Source organism: Thamnophis sirtalis, unplaced genomic scaffold (genome assembly GCF_051295495.1).
Source record: "Thamnophis sirtalis isolate CommonGarterSnake01/CBP01778 unplaced genomic scaffold, rThaSir2_p1.2 scaffold_9, whole genome shotgun sequence".
Taxonomy (NCBI): Eukaryota; Metazoa; Chordata; class Lepidosauria; order Squamata; family Natricidae; genus Thamnophis; species Thamnophis sirtalis.
Window position 1 is genome coordinate 1716868 of NW_028261389.1, and position 16416 is coordinate 1733283.

General features: G+C 43.4%; 1 protein-coding gene across 1 annotated transcript; it reads right to left on the minus strand.

Moving 5' to 3' along the window:
* Positions 1 to 1215: 1215 nt before the first annotated feature.
* Positions 1216 to 5366, minus strand: LOC106547432 (regenerating islet-derived protein 4-like). Its single transcript, XM_087722510.1, has 4 exons — positions 4974 to 5366; positions 4146 to 4240; positions 2982 to 3128; positions 1216 to 1489 (listed from the first exon to the last, which is right to left on the minus strand). The coding sequence occupies exons 1-4, from the start codon at positions 5026 to 5028 to the stop codon at positions 1304 to 1306; spliced, it is 483 nt and encodes a 160-aa protein (XP_087578636.1). The 5' UTR covers positions 5029 to 5366; the 3' UTR covers positions 1216 to 1303.
* Positions 5367 to 16416: the final 11050 nt, after the last annotated feature.

Sequence of the window (16416 nt, forward strand, 5' to 3'; positions counted from 1 at the left end):
TCCCGAAGGTCAATTCACTCTTTCATAGAGCGCAGGAGGTCATCCTCCCTAGTTTCTGTCCCTGTCCTTCCCACCCTCGGGAGCGCTCGTGGCATACCTTGGTCGTTAGGCAAGCCCTGAAGGCCTACCTTCATCGAATGTCGGAATTTCGGCAGTCCGAGGCCTTGTTCATTTCCTTTCAGCCTGGCTCTCTGGGCAAGAGGGTCTCCTCTTCCATCGTGGGGCGCTGGCTCAGGGCATGCATCGCCTCCGCTTATGAAAGTCAGGCCAGGACGGTTCCTCGAAACATCCCGGCCCACTCAACAAGAAGCGCCGCCACCTACGCAGTCTGGGCCTCCCAGGCCTCGATCGAAGGGATCTGTCGGGCGGCGGCATGGTCTTCGCCTTCTCCGTTTTGTCAGGCACTACAAGCTGGATGCCTTTGCCTCCGCTGAGGCGGCCTTCGGCAGGGGGGTGCCACAGGCAGTTGTTCAGACGGATGAGACCCAGGACAGTTCTTCTGCCCGCCCTGATGGACAGTAACATGGGTATGTCCCATACTTGGACTCTCCAAGCAGTGTGCAGGAGAAAGACCATTGGTTCTTACCTGAAGGGTCCTTCTCTGCACACTGCAGGAGAGTCCAACCCACCCAGCTGTCCCGGGGGTGAGATGTGGTCTAGTGATTCAGAATTGTGACTCTTGTGTGTCCTCCGGACTTGATCTTGTCTCTTATCAGGACATCCTCACGGACTTGTACTCTACCTTATTGTGACATCCTCATGGACTTGACTACTTCCATTTTTTCTGGAGGACATGACCACGCAAGGAGGCGTGGCCAGGGAAAAGACTTATCAGTCCAGGGCAAGCAGACTGTGATAATACCCATACTTGGACTCTCCCGCAGTGTGCAGAGAAGGACCCTTCAGGTAAGAACCAATGGTCTTTTGCTTAACAACCCTGAGACAGCTGATGCAAACTCAGTTAGGTGTTTTATTAGATTTTGTGTATGTCTGTGGGGATGTGGATTAACTTGCTGTCCAAGCCCACTTTGGCAGTAAGCTTTTGTTCCACATTTTGGCCCATTCGGAAATCTGTTGGAATTCCAAAAAGCCACCAACTTTTTCAGAAAGTCTTCAGTAATTGATTTGATAGGTGAATGTCAGTGGAGATTCTCAATTATCATGGTTGTCTCAAAGTTGTGCTTTTTTCCAAAAGGCAACTAGAAGTCCATGATGAACTAAAGAAATGAAGACCACGGGTTGTGTGAATGCAGTCTCTAACTTTATGCATAGAGGCTGTAAAGGAATGGAAGGTTGTGCTTTTTCACACATCTGGAGAACACAGGCTTGAGAAGTCTAATATACTAGAACAAAAAATCTTCTTACCGTTGGCATATAGTTCAACACACTTTTGATTCCTTTTGCAGTTGGAAGGTTGGTTTCGTGCCCAAGGAGTGTAACTCACCACGGATGCATCTAACCATCTCAGTCGTAGCTGTAGAGAGAGAAAGAAACAGCGTTGTCATCTCCAAGTGCTTTTCTGAATCTTGCAGAAATCAGAATATTTTGCCTCAACTGTATTTCTCAACAGCCGAAGGGTCAAATGTAAGAGGAATCAAGGTGTCCTAGGAGACAACTGCTTAAGTATAAGCTGGCAGTGTGCTTCACCTGCCAAAACAAACAAACAAACAAGATAGGCTCAAGATCATAAAAAGTGATAGCATTGCTTAATACTGCACCAGTGAGCCCACACTTAGAATAATTAGAATCCAGTTCTGGCCACCACAATAAAAAAAAAATGTAAAGAGGGACTCGTGAAATCGTCCCTGGCCTAATATCCCCGTTTATTCATATCCATTTCATGTACTCATGTTTATACCTATATCTGTTATCTTATACATAGTTGACAAATAAATAAATAAATAAATAAGACAGAAAATCAGCAGATAGACTGAATCTGCAAAGATAAACTCGGGAAAGCAAATGCTCAAGATGAACAAAGCCTTGCAACAAAAGTAAAAGATAATGAAAGAAGTTTCTTTCAATATATACATAACAGTCGGTCCACCAAAGAGAGAAGAAGGCAAGGAGGTAACAGTAGAAAGAAAGTAGAGCTACTTAACTCATTCCTTCCATCAGTCCACACAAAAATAAATTATAGGTCAACTTACCAAAAACATAACCATAAAAGACAGACTACAAATAAAAATTTAAAAAGCAAGAAAATGGTAAGAGAACACCTTTCTGATCTTGATGAATCTAAATCACTGGGACCTGACGGATTACATCCCAGAGTTCTGAAGGTGTTGGCCTATGAGTAACTCAGAGCCATTCTACCATATCTTTCAAGAATTCTGGAGCATCATGAAAGTACCAGTAGATTGGAAAAAAGCTGATGTGGTTCCCATCTTCAAGAAAGGGGAAAAAACAGATGCAGGAAACTACAGATCAATCAGTAACTGGGAAGACACTGGAAAAATAAGAAAACAGATCTACAAACATTAAGAAACAAAATTATAACTGGACACCAGCCTGGGTTTGTTAAAAACAGGTCATGCCATATCAATCTCATTTCATTCTTTGTCAAAGTGACTAAATAAGTAAAGCAGCAAAATGCTGTGGACATAGTATACTTAGACTTCAGTAAGGCATTTGACAAAGTAGACCTAAACCTACTTCTTGGTAAGTTAGAAAAATGTAAGATAGACAGCATCACCACCATCATGACACTAAGTTGGCAGGAACAATCAACACCCCAGAAGACAAGCTCAGGAACCAAAAAGGTCTGAATGTTTTGAAGGCTCTCCAAGGAATCCCCCACCTACTACGATTGCTATCATGCTGTTGTTAAGTCCTGGTAGAACTGTGCCATGATGTAAATACATTGACAGATTGGCCTATTTTTGTCAACTCCCGCCCAGAGCTTTTCATTGTCTTCAGATATAACATTCACTCCCTTCCCCCACTGAGCGAGGGTTCTTCTACTCACAACTTCTACTCACCTTCCCACCCCGGATTTTGTACAGTCCAATCCAGATTCTAAAATTCTCCTCATAGCCAGTGAGCATAGAAGAAGATATGGAGTTCATTTCCCGTTCTGAGAGAATGGAAGCAAGGTGGGCACCTTTGCCAAAGGAAGTACATTCTGTCTGGAAGACACCAAGCAGACACAGGTGAGGACTTCCTGCTTCAGATGCTGACCCTGTCCTTTAGACCAGGCTCTTCAAACCAGGCCATTTTAAGACTTGTGGACTTCAACTTGCAGAATTCCCCAGTCAGCATTGCTGACTGTCAAATTCTGGGAGTTGAGGTCCGCAAGTCTTAAAGTGACTAAGTTTGGAGACCCCTGCTTTAGAACCCTCCTTTAGTTCCACAACTTTATCCTCGTCTTTCCTGCTGATTCTCCAACTCCATCATCCTGTGCCTGTCTTCACGACATCTAAACTCTAGCGTGGAATCAAAAGCCGGACCTAAAAAGCAATCGTCCAGGCTCACTGCAGTATTTATCCCTTCCAACTCTGATTCTGTATTCCGATCTGCATCAATATGCATAATTAGCAAATACCAATCTACTTCCCGCTTATCAAGAAAGTGTCTTAACAAAGAGGAACGTATCAGTTATGTTGGCAAAGATAAAACATACCAGAACTGTGGACTTCAAGGTTGCCTCAAATAGCACACATTCCTCCTTTTTTTTCTATTTTGAAAACTTCCAATTCCTCCAAGAATTTGTTTCCCTCACGGTAGAAGCTTCATCTGGTAACCTCCTTTGTCTGCTGTAATGTTACTTTATTTACTCATCAGTCCTACCATGAAACGTCCGTAAGGCGTGCTTTTCTACACTGAGGTTTAAGCATGTGAGGGGTCTTTGGAGCTCTCTGAACTTGCCACTGATGATACTACCTACTTTGAGGGATGAAACATTTGCAGGAAAATAAGCTCAGGGAGCACCAAGGACCCCTCATTTCAACCACAATAACATTGTTGTGGCCACCATGTTGACCTTTTTGACCATAATCTTTGGACACCTCTGCTCACTCCTTCCTTGCTTCCTTTCATCTTCCCTCCCTGCCTTCCCACAAGGAAGCATTATGCTCAGAAAGCAAGCCAATAGGCTGAGCTGGAACTGACCATCCAAACATGGAGGTGAATGGGGCTTCTCTTACCTCTGCATCGTTCCAGGTCAGTTTGTTCTCGAAAAATCCATAACAATGCTGCTCAAACAGGAACCATTTCAAGGGACAAGATATTGCTCCCAGACCTGTTGGTGGAAAGAGGAGACGTTGTCAAAGAGGAGGAGATTGTGGTCACCCATCCTGAACCATAGATTCAAACTGAAAAGAAGAAGAGGAGAGGGGACTTGAAAAAGAGATGCCCTAGAAATAAGGACAGGATGGTGCCCAGCTAAAGGGAAGCCAGGATGGGGACGGGGTGCAAAGTATGGTGAGAAGCTGGAAAGACTGGTGGGGGCATCCTCCCCTCAAGTAACAAGGTCAGAAGAAGAAGAATGAAACAGGAACTAAAAAGGACCAATGGGCTGGGAAGGGTCTGCTTAAATACCAATGGATGGTGGGTGGATTTTCTGCTCTTCAATTTCACAAATACCTTGACCTATTGTTTACTATTTCATTGGTCTGCTATTAATCTTGGTTAACCTTTGTTTATCTGTTGTTGATTGCTGGCAAGAGGGAATTTCGGGGTTTTTTGGTCTCCTTTTTGAGTTTCTGATTGTGTCTCTTGAATGGTGTTCTTTGTGCTATGCTTTACAGAATAAATTAACTGCCTCTTCTCTGTGATAGTCCCTCAAGTACTAGAAAATACTTGATGGACTGCTATCATGTCACTCCTAGTCCTTCTCTTTCCTAGAGTAGGCATATGTACTTCCCTTAGCCGTTCATCATACAATTTAGCCTCCAGACCTAATACCATCTTTGTGGCTCTTCTGTACCCTTTCTAGAAATACTTCAGTCTTTTTTGTATCAATCAAGACCTACCTTGTATGATGAAACAGGCCACCAGGAAGCCCGTATAAAAAGTGGCAAATCCCATCTGGAAAGGAAAAGAAGGAAAGCTAGCTCAAGGAGCTACCACATATATTGTGTTGATTTCAGAAGGAGATTGGATAAATTCTAGGATGAGGATGGGCTCTCATAGACTCCTACTCTTTCTGGCTGTTTATCACCTGCTGAGTCAAGATTGTTGGAGGAGCAGTCACGAAAGCAGTCAGGGAACTGACTGAAACCTGGGAAATGGGCCCTCCTCAGTCAGCAAGAGTGCTGATTTCAAATACTTATGAGGCTAGGACTTGGCAGCACAAGCAGACTTCAGCCAACGACTTTAATGGCCAACCATCAAAACCCCAATCAACATCTAAAATGCCACGTACAATAGGAATAATGTAAATACCACACAAAGAACAACCCAACCCCCACACAACAACCCAGATTAGTTCCTGCAACATTATCCTGGAACACATAAATTCACCTTCATTTGCATATCAATAAATGAGAATAGCATCCTTAACTGTCCAACAGCTTGCCATCCTCTTTGCCTAAAGACTCCTGGGTTGACCTCTGTGAGACAGAATGATGGCCTGGATGAACTCCACTTTGTCCTTCTATCTTTCTGTTTTTTGATAATGAAAAAGAAATCTAGATGTCCCTGAGGAACAGTTTTTCCTTTCGTTGGCCTTTTGATAAATTGCAGAAACATAAAAGCCACACATGAGGAGAACTTCATGAGAAGCTGAACAAGTCAATCCCCCACCTTAATGCCTTGACTGACACTGGTTTACCTGCCTTTAAAAAAAGAAACCTGTGGTTAGCAACGCAATACTAAATGCAATGGACCAGCCAGAAGTGTCCCCTCTATCAATTGATGGTCCTTCCTGAAGTATCCTAGAGGCTGGTCTTGGATGGACGCTACTTACAGCTCAGTCTTTGTATGCTGTCAGGAGAATTGGGAGTTTTTGTTCCTCCTAGGTACAATGCTGGTTCTTTCCCACCTATTTATTTATGAGTGGGTTCGGGAGTGGTGTGTAGGTGTGGCAAACAGGCAGTACAAGGACAAATATCTACTGAAGCCAGAAGCACATCGAGATCATTGTTAATGTGGAAATGCCACGGCTGAGCAATGATCCAGGCAATGGGAAATAAATGATGCTGGAAGGAGGAAAACATGCACCAGCAGATCCCAAAGAGTTGAGGAAAACCTTCTTGAGAACAATTTAGACATCATAGGAAGGGACTGATAGTGTATGGCAAGAAAGGGAGGCTGTGTGAGGAAGGGAGAAACTGGAAAAATTAATGGACATGTGGCTGTCATAACATCATGGATAAAATCAGATTGGAGCATTTTAATTCCCCCCTATGACAGACCCAAAGTGAACATTTTGGAAAAAGGAATCCAATATCTGGAAGAGGCCATGGAGGTCTTCTACTTCAACTTCTCTCAAATGATGAGATCTTACGCCATTCCATTCAAAAGATTGTGCAGTCTATTTTTCAAAACCTCCAATGATGGAACACCACAACTCAAGGAGGCAAGCTAAATTTCTCCTTACTTCTAAGTTGAATCCCTATCAAGCTTCCATGCACTACTTCTTGTCCTGCCCTCTGTTGCTTTGGACAATAAGTCAATCCCCTCTATGATATCCCTTCAAATACCTCTCACCAATACCCAGATAGGCAGATCTTAACCATAATTAACACCAGATCAACAATAAAGCAGTAAGGAATACCCCAATCAGGGAACTACCAATACAAACAAGGGAACAGTCAACAATAGCCTAATCAAAGTACTAATGACATGTCACAATGACATGATGCAAGTCCCCATTTTGTGAGAAATCGCAAAAAAAAACCCAATAGATTTTTCATGATCCTGTTATTTAATTGATAAAGTGTTGAAGATGTTATACATTCAATCACGTTTGACTGTGATTCTATATGCATGGATTCTGCATGTATGATTTTGCACTATTTTCTATTCTCTGGTGAGTTGTATCTCAAAAGCATTGTTTCCAAAAGGCTATTCGACTTTCTTGGGGGGTTTCCCTCCCTTTGAAAATGTTTTGCTTCTCATCCAACCTAGAAGTGAGGAGAGACTTCCTGGCAGTGAGAAAGATTAATCAGAAGAATAGCTTGCCTCCATTAGTTGTAGGTGCTCCATCACTGGGGGTTTTCAAGAAAAGGTTGGACAATCATTTGGCCAGGCTGGCATAAAGACCCTGCTTTGCTCAGAAGTGCCCCTTCTAGCCCTGAGCTGGGACAACCACATTTCCACCAGACTTCTTTAAAAAGAGCTACAAAGAGAAAGGACCGGTTCCTTGCTAAATCTTGGGCATTTCTCAATCATCTTTATGATACCCCATCTGCCTTCGAACCTGTGTTGTCTCAAGGATTGGGAATGGGACTCCCAGCATTCCTAGCTGAAAGGAGAGAGAATTGGACTCCTGGGGGCTGCAGTCTGAACGCACATCACGAGCATTTGGTTAGGACAGCCTGTCCCAAATCACAATAATAATCGTCTTCAGTTCATTGCTGATCAGTTGACCAAGAATATCCGTCATTATATCTATGACTTGTCTTCCCTGTTCAGTAGTTTTATTTCAGGAGGAAACATCTCCATGATTCAGCAGGCAGAAGGAAGCCTCCAATCTTTTGCATTATTACAAATTATGAACTTCCTGAAGAAATTAGTTTCATCTGATTGAACTTCATGTCTTCAGCATCTCTACTGCTCAAATGCTTTTGTCTCACTTTGGAAGGGCACTTCTTGATCACTGGTTGTTGAGTTACTGGTTACCTCTGGTTACACTGGTTACTTCTGAATCTATCATCAAGTATCCATACATTACTTTTTGTTCTGCTCCCTGTTGCCTTGGAGAATATGTCAATCTGCTCTCATCTGTGACAGCTCTTCAAATGATGTTAGTTTCAAAGTCATGTCCAACTCATCGTGACCCCTTGGACAATGTTCATCCAGGCCTTCCTGTCCTCTACCATCCTCTGGAGTCCATTCAAGCTCACACCTACTGCTTCAGTGACGCCATACAGCCGCTTCATTCTCTGTCATCCTCTTCTTCTTTTGCCCTCCATAGTTCCCAGCATCAGGCTTTTCTCCAGTGAGTCTTTCCTTCTCATTCCTTCTCGAGTTTCATCTTCAGGATCTGACCTTCTAAAGAGCAATCAGGGTTGATCTTTAGGACTGACCAGTTTGATCGCCTTGCAGTCCAAGGGACTCACAGGAGTCTTCTCCAGCACCATAGTTCAATGGCGTCCATTCTTTGGTGCTCACCCTTTCTTATGGTCCAACTTTCACAGCCATACATTGCAACTGGGACAACCATAGTCTTGAATATATGCACTTTTGTTGGCAGGATGATATCTCTGCTTTTTAATATGCAGTCTAGATTTGCCGTAGTTTTCCTTCCCAGGAGCAAGCGTCTTTTAATTTCTTGGTTGCAGTCCCCATCTGCAGTGATCTTGGAGTCCAGGAAAATAAAATCTGTCACTACCTCCATTTCTTCCCCATCTATTTGCCAGGAATTGAGACGGCCGGATGCCATGATCTTAGTATTCTTAAGGTTGAGTTTCAAGTCAACCTTTGCACTCACTTTCATCTGCATCAAGGTGCTCTTTAGTTCCTCTTCACTTTCTGCCATTAGAGTGGTGTCATCTGCATATCTGAGGTTGTTGATATTTCTCCCAGCAATCTTAATTCCAACTGTTGATTCGTCTAGCACCGCCTTTCTCATCTGCTGTGCATATAAGTTAAATAGGCAAGGCAACAGTATACAGCCTTGCTGGATTCCTTTCCCAGTGTTGAACTAATCAGTGGTACCGTGTCCAGTTCTCACTGTTGCTTCTTAACCTGCATAGAGGTTTCTCAAGAGACAAATAAGATGGTCTGGTACTCCCATATCTTTAAGAACTTGCCACAACTTGTTGTGATCCACACAATCAAAGGCTTTAGCATAGTCAACAAAGCAGATGTTTTTCTGGAACTGCCTAGCTTTCTCCATGATCCAGCATATGTTGGCAATTCCATCTCTAATTCTTCTGCCTCTTCAAAATCCTGCCTGTACTTCTGGTAGTTCTCAATCCATATACTGCTGGAGCCTAGCTTGTAGGATTTTGAGCATAACTTTACTAGTATATGAAATGAATCTGTTTAATTTTGCCACCTCTTCTTAATCTCTTCTGATTGTTAGGTCCCCTCCATTTTGGTCCTTTGTCATGCCTACCTTTGCATGGAACGTTCCCTTCATATCTTCAATTTTCTTGAAGAGATCTCTAGTCCTCCTCTGGTCCTTGTTTTCTTCTATTTCTTTACACTGTTCATTTAAGAAGGCATTCTTATCTCTTCTAGCTATTCTCTGGAATTCTGCATTCAATTGGGTATATCTTTCTCTTCTCCCTTGCCTTTCGCTTCCCTTCTTCCTCAGCTATTTGCAAAGCTTCTTCAGACGGCCATTTTGCTTTCTTGCATTCTTTTTCCCCTTTGGGATGGTTTTAGTTGTTACCACTTGTACAATGTTGTGAACTTCTGTCCATAGTTCTTCAGGTACTCTATCAGATCTAATTCCTTAATCTATGTGTCTCCTCTACTATATATTCACCAGGGGTATAATTTAGTTCATAACTGAGTGGCCCACTACTTTTCCCTACTTTCTTGAATTTAAGCCTAAATTTTGCAACGAGAAGCTTGTGATCTGAGCCACAGTCAGCTCCTGGTCATGTTTTTACTGACTGTATAGAGCTGCTCCATCTTTGGCTGTAGAGCACATAGACAATCTTAGTTCTTCAAGTACTAGAAGAAAATTGTCATGTCCCCCCCAAGCCTTCTACAATGTGCTGCCCTGCACCCCACAAACGGCAAGAGTTTTACAGGTGTTTATTTAAAACCAAAGAGGTCCTCAGAAAGCATCCCTGTTGTGCATCTCCAGATTCCAAGCTCAGTAAAGCAAGAGTACAGGGAAACAGAGTCTTATGGGCACTCACAAACTCCATGAAATAGCCCAGGAGTCAAACAGGTCAGGATACATAGCACAAGCATACAACTGGAAAACACTCCCCAGGGCGGAATTAAATAGGCAGTGCTGGTAAGCCCTTCTTGAGAGCTGAGTTTCCTCTTCATGAGTAGTCTAGCTGACTGGCATTGTTCCTGTCTCCTCTCTGCTCTTTATGTCCTTGGATTAGGAGGTGGGTGTGGATTCCACCTCATCCTCATTCTTAATGGGAAAAGCTGCTCCAAGTCCTCACCTGGAGGCTACTGAGCAACTTGATGAAGCTGTGGCTCACCTCCTTCAGCCTCACCCTATTGTTGGTCTCACTAACCCAGCTGAGACTACTCCATCAGGCTAGCATTCTCTGAGCCGTGATCTTGACCAATACTCATCAGAGAATTGCTGGAAGTTTGGCACTCAATCAAATCAGCCATCAACAAGAAGATAGAAATAACCAACATATACACACACCATTCAAAAGAGACAACCAAAAGGCCAAAAAGGGGAAACCAAAGGACAAAATACCAACCCACCAGCAATTCCCCAAAAAAGGAAATACCAATACAAATAAGGAAACCGCCTGCCGTCAAATATCTGCCAACAATACTCCCACCGACACTACCAGGCTATCCCTAGTATAAAAACAGAGAGTAAGTCTCACTTCCTTCTAGCGCTGATGATGTTCCCTTGTTGGGTTATGTCTCCACTTTGTGAGAAATCGCTCAACTCATATGATCTAATCGGTTCAAGACATCTCAGAAGGTCTCAAAAACCACAATAGATTTTTCATGTTGTTTAATTGATAAAGTGTTGAAGATGTTATACATTCAATCATGTTTCACTGTTGCTGATTCTATATGCAAGCTCTGCATGTGTGATCTTCCACTATTTTCTATTCTCTGGTGAGTTGTATCTCAAAAGCATTGTTTCCAAAAGGCGATTCGACTTTCTTGGGGGGTTTCCCTCCCTTTGAAAATGTTTTGCTTCTCATCCAACCTAGAAGTGAGGAGAGACTTCCTGGCAGTGAGAAAGATTAATCAGAAGAATAGCTTGCCTCCATTAGTTGTAGGTGCTCCATCACTGGAGGTTTTCAAGAAAAGGCTGGACAATCATTTGCCTTGCTCAGAAGTGCCCCTTCTAGCCCTGGGCTGGGACAACCACATTTCCACCAGACGTCTTTAAAAAGAGCTACAAAGAGAAAGGACCTGTGCTAAATCTTGGGCATTTCTCAATCATCTTTATGATACCCCATCTGCCTTCGAACCTGTGTTGTCTCAAGGATTGGGAATGGGACTCCCAGCATTCCTAGCTGAAGGGAGAGAGAATTGGACTCCTGGGGGCTGCAGTCTGAACGCACATCACGGGCATTTGGTTAGGACAGCCTGTCCCAAATCACAATAATAACAATCGTCTTCATTTCATTGCTGATCGGTTGACCAAGAATATCAGTCATTATATCTATGACTTGTCTTCCCTGTTCAGTAGTTTTATTTCAGGAGGAAACATCTCCATGATTCAGCAGGCAGAAGGAAGCCTCCAATCTTTTGCATTATTACAAATTATGAACTTCCTGAAGAAATTAGTTTCATCTGATTGAACTTCATGTCTTCGTCATCTACTGCTCAAATGCTTTTGTCTCACTTTGGAGGGGCACTTATGATCATTGCTTGTCAAGTTGTTTCTTTAATAGAATAACAGAGTTGAAAGGGACGTTGGAGGACTTCTAGCCCAAACCTCTGCTCAAGCAGGAGACACTAGACCATTTCAGACAAATGACTGTCCCATCTCTTCTTGAAAACTTCCAGTGATGGAGCACCCAAAACCTCTGGAGACAAGTCATTTCATTGATTAATTGTTCTCACTGTCGGGAAATCCGTTAAGTGAATTTTGCCCCATTTAGGACCTTTCTTCCCATAGTTCTTAAGTGAATCTCTGCAATTGTTAATAACATGGTTGTTAAGTGGATTTGGTGTTCCCATTGACTTTGCTCATGAGAAAGTTGCAAAAGGGGATCATGTAACCCCAGAACATTGCAACCATTGTGTATGTGAGCCAGTTTCCGACCATGTGAATTTTGATGTAGTAACCATGGGAATGCTGCTGTGGTTGTTAAATGTGAAAAACGGCCGTAGATCCCTATTTTCAGTGCTGTTGTAACTTTGAATTGTCATTAAATAAGCAGTTGTAAGTCGAAGGCTGTTTGTGGTACATTTTTTAAAAGGATTTGACAAGCTGCTCTAATATCTCAGGTCTCTTAGAAGCCCAAAATGTTGCTGGTCCAAAACAGTCTTGTTAACAAAGGTTGTAGAGGTAGAACAAGAGGTCTGTGATGGTGAACTTATGGCACACAAGTCGTCTCTCCCGGCATGTGAGCCATCACCCCAGCTGACCTCTACTGCGCATGCGTGCGCACCTCCCGCTGGCCAGCTAATTTTCAGATCTCTGCTGTACGTGCTCAAGGGTGGGGCACATGTGGGAGATGCGCATGCATGTGGGAGATGCGCACACATGTGTGGGGAGTGGCGGCCCATTTTTGGTCCCACGAGGATTTAGGGAGGCCTGCTAGGCCCAAAACGGTGTGGGGGGTGGTTGTGCCAATGCACAGGAGGCTCATGCGCAGGGGGCAGGGCACATTGTATTATGTCTTTGGGCATATGAGGACAAAAAGGTTAGCCATCACTGTGATCGGTCATTTAAAGACTATTCAAAACAATGACCAACACCTCAAAACTCATTTCAAAGTTATGACGGATTCGTCCTAACGACAGATAGGCTTTCCCTTGAATCCTCTGGAGGACTTCAGCTGGCTCCCCGTCCCTTCTGGCAGCTTCTGCCCTTTTCAACACCCTGAAAATTGTAAAGCTGATTGTAAAAAATTCAATTTTGTAACAGAATTGTCTGTAATATCCTATCTGATTCAGTTGTCTCAGAAACTAACTTTCACAGTTTTAATTTTAACTTAAATTCTCTGGATCTCACTCCGTAATTTAAGAGCTCCCTAAGGCGGGAGTCCATAAGAGTTCCTAAATCACCTTTTGATTTACTTATTTTGTTGGTTTGAATTCATTATTTTCTATTTGATGAGAGAAAGGAAAGAGAAAGAAAGAAAGAAAGAATTTCCTTGCTTAACGTCCCTGTCACATTTTGATTTTCTTTTTTGTTCTTTTTGTTGCGGGTTTTTTGTTCAAATCTTAATTTTTGTTTGACAAAGCCCACAAGGAGAGAGAAAAAATCCCCCCCCCAAGATAAAAAAAATACTCAGTCATGACTAAGAGTTGTGTCAGAAAATGGAGGACGTGGAGTCTTTGCAGGCTTTCTAGCTGTCTGTTTCACAGCCTGTAGAGCCCAGCTAGATCAGGGGTTCCCAACCTTTTCTATACCCTGCACCCCTAGAACGCTTCTCCTATATTCTTGTACCCCTTTAAAAAAAAATGTGCATGTACCGAACTGGCATTAACACTTGGGAGCAACCCACCCTTGAATTGTACCCATTTGTGATTATCTCACAAACAACACCGCTTATGTACCTAACCAGGAATATCTCCCCTTGATCTGCTTCTGGCTTCAATGGGTAGCACATTGCAGTCCTACAGTGAACATTGAGTTGCAGGTTGTCCATTTGTTCTGCTTAATAGCCATCAAGAGCCCCTTTGCCTCAGAAACTCTTTCCTGGAAAAGAAGTCACTAGTTCAGACAAGGGAAAAAGTAAAGAAGAACTATAGAGCCTCTTGATGAGCGTGAGAGCACAAAAGTTGGCTTGAAACTCAACATTGGGGGGAAAATAAGATAGTGGCATCTGATCCCATCACTTCCTGGCAAATAAGAAGGAGATGAAATAGAAGCAGTGACACATTTTATTTGCTTGGGCTCCCAAGATCACCGCAGAAAGCGACTGTAGCCATGAGATTAAGAGACACTTGCTATGAGAAACCTAGACAGCAGGTTAAAAAGCAGAGACCCATCACCTTCTCGACAAAGGTCCACATAGACAAATCTATGGTTTTCCCAGTAACAATGTAAGGCTGTGAGAGTTGGACCATAAGGACGGCTGAGCACCAAAGAGTTGATGCTATTAAGAGCTGTGGTGAGGCAGTGGTTAGACTGCAGTATTGCAGACTAATTCTGTTGCTGCAGACTGCCACCTGTTCGACAGTTCGATCCTGACCGGCTCAACGTTGACTCCACCTTCCCTTCTTCCGAGGTCGGTAAAACGAAGACACAAATTGCTAGGGGCAAGAGGCTGATCCTGTAAACTACTTAAAAAAGAGCTGAAGTGGTATATAAGTGTAACTGCTATTGCTGTTGCTTTCAAGTTGTGGTGCTGGGAAGACTCTTGAAAATCCCATGGATTGCAGGGAGATCCAATCAGATCAATCCTCAAGGAAAGCAACCCTGACTGCTCTTTGGAAGGATAGATCATGAAGCCGAAGCTCAAACACTTTGTCCACCTAATGAGAAGAGAGGATTCCTTGGAAAAGACCTGATGATGGGGAAATGCAATGCACCAGAGAAAGGGATGGCAGCTTTGCTGCTTCGTTGGCGTTTGCAGATCAGTTGCTTATCTTTTATTGGATCATTGCGAGTATTGGTGTCAGGCTGATTGATCCACAGTTTCTTAGATCCATTTATTTCTTTTTTGAAAATTGGAACCACATTCGCTCGAAGGAAGGAAGGAAGGAAGGAAGGAAGGAAGGAAGGAAGGAAGGAAGGAAGGAAGGTTATAGAGGTGGCGCAGTGGTTAGGGTGCAGCACTGCAGGCTACTTCAGCTGACTGCTAGTTCTGCAGTTCGGCTGTTCAAATCTCACCGGCTCAGGGTTGACTCAGCCTTCCATCCTTCCGAGGTGGGTAAAATGAGGACCTGGATTGTTGTTGGGGGTGATATGCTGACTCTATAAACCGCTTAGAGAGGGCTGAAAGCCCTATGAAGCGGTATATAAGTCTAACTGCTATTGCTATATGTCTGTGAAACTACAGGTAGTCCTTGACTTATAACTGGCCGCTTTGTAATTATTTGTATTTATGACAGATTCCCTAATGCTACTTACAGACTGATTTCAAAATTACAATGGGAGTACCTCCTCCCCACCCCACCCCGTGTGATTGCATTTTATTTGTTTGGTAACCAGCTTATTTTGGCTAGGTTACTTTGCAACATCCCACAATGTTTGGCATTTTTTACCAACTTCTGGCATTTACTTCCAGTTTCTAACAAAACATGCTGGCTGGAAAATTCTGGCAGTTGAGGTCCACATGCTTAAAGTTGATGATGCTGAGGAATAGTGAATCAGGTGCCATTTCTGCCTCCCGGTAGGTGTGCTCCTTGTACTCAGCCACAGCCTTCTGAAGAACAGGCCCACTCCTGCTGCCAAGGGAAGCCTAACTCCCATCAGAGCCATGTCTGGAATTGTTTTCCTTGGGGAAAAGACCAAGGCAGATGCTTCGGCTGTCTACCTGCTTCATACACTTTCTCTAAAGAGGCAAACTCGGAGACATCAGTGTTATTTGGAATTGTGTTTATTCATCGGTATCACAGCCAATAGAAAGGTCAACCAGATATACAAGAGAGTTGCAAACCTGGACTGGATTGAACTGGAGGCCCTGGTCCATCATGGAAAGAAAAAGCTACCGTTCAAGTCACTGCCATTTGCCTTTGGAAAAACAGCTGCCGTGCTTCGGGGTCATATTTTACACAGATAGTTGAATGGAAGGGAACAATTTTCAGAATACCACTTCAGGGCACCTAGAAGAAGAAGGGCGGGGGGGGGGGTTGGTCAGACTTTCCTAATTATTCTTTTCTACTTACTTCCCAAATGATGGAAACCCGATGAGTTGGAAAATGCAGCTTTCACCCCCGTGAAATGTGTTTATTGAAGGAGTGCTTTCGTACGAGTGTCCGATCTAAAATTGAAGCCAACTGCAATATTTATTGCATTTTTCTAAAAGGTGGGTTTCTGCCGTTTTGACCTGGATCGGGCGAACCGGTAGTAGTGGTGGTTGCGGGAGGCTTTGCCCATCCACCCGGATGCTTCTGCACAAGCGCCGAGCGTCCACGAGTGAACCGGTAGTAAAAATAATAGAAACCGACCACTGAGAAGAGGGGGTGAGTTGGATACATCTCTTCCTCTCTGGCTGGTATAAAGAGATGTTGAAGACTTCTGCCTTCAGCTCCTCTGGCATTCTGAAGTTTTGCCATATTTTCTGACTGTTTCATCAAGGATGGGTTCTTTTAATGTTTGTGGCTAAGCACCACAGACGGAAGTAGTGATTGGGAATTGATGATTATAAATATAACTGGAAAGTTAAAGAGGTTCACTGGAGCTCACCCTGTGGGGGCTTCGCTTCACCTTGTCTGCTACAGGATCAGTTTCCCCCCCCCAACCCCCCCCAATATCTGAGTTCTTGCAATGTTTATTGTCATATATTATGT

Bases quoted from the DNA above. Each gene is read 5' to 3' on its own strand.
- LOC106547432 (XM_087722510.1), bottom strand. From the start codon at position 5,028: ATGGGATTTGCCACTTTTTATACGGGCTTCCTGGTGGCCTGTTTCATC. The intron at 3,129-4,145 runs GTAAGAGAAGCC...GGTGTCTTCCAG, and splicing joins TGACCTGGAACGATGCAGAG to ACAGAATGTACTTCCTTTGG. The intron at 1,490-2,981 runs GTGAGTAGAAGT...CAACGCTGTTTC, and splicing joins ACAAAATCCGGGGTGGGAAG to TTTCTCTCTCTACAGCTACG.